The sequence below is a fragment of the Mastomys coucha genome, unplaced genomic scaffold, assembly GCF_008632895.1.
Source record: "Mastomys coucha isolate ucsf_1 unplaced genomic scaffold, UCSF_Mcou_1 pScaffold14, whole genome shotgun sequence".
Classification (NCBI taxonomy): domain Eukaryota; kingdom Metazoa; phylum Chordata; class Mammalia; order Rodentia; family Muridae; genus Mastomys; species Mastomys coucha.
The window spans coordinates 84,757,989-84,760,135 of NW_022196896.1; the positions used below are offsets into that span (position 1 = coordinate 84,757,989).

At 43.5% G+C, this 2,147-nt stretch overlaps 1 protein-coding gene across 2 annotated transcripts in view; it reads right to left on the bottom strand.

Annotated features, from left to right (window-relative positions):
- Ppil3 (peptidylprolyl isomerase like 3) overlaps positions 1 to 2,147 on the bottom strand; it is a 13,768-nt gene that overhangs the window by 4,797 nt on the left and 6,824 nt on the right. For both annotated transcript variants that reach the window (XM_031367568.1, XM_031367566.1), the window contains exon 5: positions 1,696 to 1,763. In XM_031367568.1, the coding sequence (XP_031223428.1) occupies positions 1,696 to 1,763 (68 nt within the window). The remainder of the gene's footprint in view (positions 1 to 1,695; positions 1,764 to 2,147) is intronic.

The following is a 2,147-nucleotide window of genomic DNA, read 5'->3' on the forward strand; positions in this document are numbered from 1 at the left end:
AAAAAAAAAAGAAAAACTAAAAAGGTTTATTTACTTTTTAATTTTTACAGTTTATGTGTATGAGTGTTTTGCTTGCATCAGTATGTGTGTGTATGTGTGTGTGTGTATCAGGAGTGTGTAGTAGAGGCCAAAACAGGGAGTTGGGTCCTCTGGAACTAGAGTTACAGATGTTTCTGAGTGTTGGGAATTGAACCTGGGTCCTCTAGAAGAGTAGTCAGTGCCCTTAGCCCCTGAGACGTCCTGCCAGTCCTAGTAACTGATTCTTCTCCCCCCCCCTTCTTCTTTTTTAAAGATTTGCTTATTTTGTGTATGTGAGTACACTGTTGCTGTCTTCAGACGCACCAGAAGAGGGCATTAGATCTCGTTACAGATGGTTGTAAGCCACCATGTGGTTGCTGGGAATTGAACTCAGGACCTATGGAAGAGGAGTCAGTGTTCTTAACTACTGAACCATCTCTCCAGCTCCCTAGTAACTGATTCTTTATATGCACTTCTCAGTGGAAGTATTAAGGAAAGATAATACAGGAATATCCAAATGTCTAACAGAGAAGTAGAAAAGTTGGAGACTGGGCTGGGGATATGGCTCATGATCAGTAATGCTCTCCCAGGAACCTAGTTAGGTCCCAGTACCCATACTATACAGCTTACAACTAGCTGTAATTGCAGCTCTGCTGAATTCCAGGTTTCTGAGGCATCTGCACTCATGGGCACATATATACTCGCATTATGAAACAAACACCCACAGATAATTAAAAATTAAAGCTGGGCAGTGGTGGCAAACATCTTTAATCCCAACACTTGGGAAGCAGAGGGAGGTGGATTTCTGAGTTCAAGGCCAGCCTGGTCTACAGAGTAAGTTCCAGGACAGCCAGGGCTATACAGAGAAACCCTGTCTCAAAAACCAAAAAAAAAAAAAAAAGTAAGAAAAGGCTTCAAAAAATAAAAACACAGAGCGGTGATGGTTAATATTGCAACCAAGAAGTCTTTCCTTCCCTTATTAAGAAAGGCCAGTGAGAGGCCAGGCATGGTGGTGCACCCCCTTAATCCCAGCACTCACAGGCTGAAGCAGGCAGACAACCAAGGCTACAGAAATCTTCAAAAGACCAGTGACTTATGACAGTTAACTCAAACTTCATGGTGAGATAGTAAGCCCCTTTCCTATATGTCTTGCTAAGTCTTCTTCTTCTTTTTTTTAAGATTTATTTATTTCATGTGAGTACACTGTAGCTGTCTTCAGACACACCAGAAGAAGGCACTGGATCCCATTACAGATGGTTGTGAGCCACCATGTGGTTGCTGGGAATTGAACTCAGGACCTCTGGAAGAGCAGTCAGTGCTCTTAACTGCTGAGCCATCTCTCCAGCCCACTGAATACTTCAAGCTGAACCCAAGGACAAACTCTTTTATCCCAATGCGGACATGCATGACTCCAGAGCCCATGCCAGGCTAGAACTGCCAATTATTTCCACTCTGACATCACCGAGTGTGCAAACAATACAGAAAAGTATATTAATTTCATAATGATTTGTTTGTTGAGATAGCCCTGGCTGGCCTGGAACTCAGAGACCCATGTGTTGCCTCCCGTGTGCTGGGATTAATTTAAAGGTGTATACCACCACACCCAGCTCATGGTGATACTGATGTGTCATCATATGTAAGAAGTTTTCAAGGGTGACTGGAATCACAGAGACATACCTTCAGATATTCACTGTACTCATCCTCAAACTTCTTGCCCCAGATACTGCTGCCTCCTCTTCCAGTTCCTGCATAACAAAACAACCAACCAAGGGGAGTCTAACTGGGTTTCAGCCAGCTGGAACTCCCATTTTTAGAATAGGAGGAGTGCTTTATACCATAACATATATTTATTAACCCCAGCAATTGGGAGGCAGAGGCAGGTGGATTTCTGAGTTCGAGGCCAGCCTGATCTACAGAGTGAGTTCCAGGACAGCCAGGGCTACACAGAGAAACCCTGTCTCGAAAAACAACAACAACAACAACAACAACAACAACAACAAAACCCCAAATATATATATTTATATGGTGGTGGGGATCCAACCCAGGGAGTACACATGCTGGAAAGTGCACTACCAAAGTTAATCTCCAGTCCTAGCCGACCTGTTTAAATATAAGCGTGTGTGTGTGTG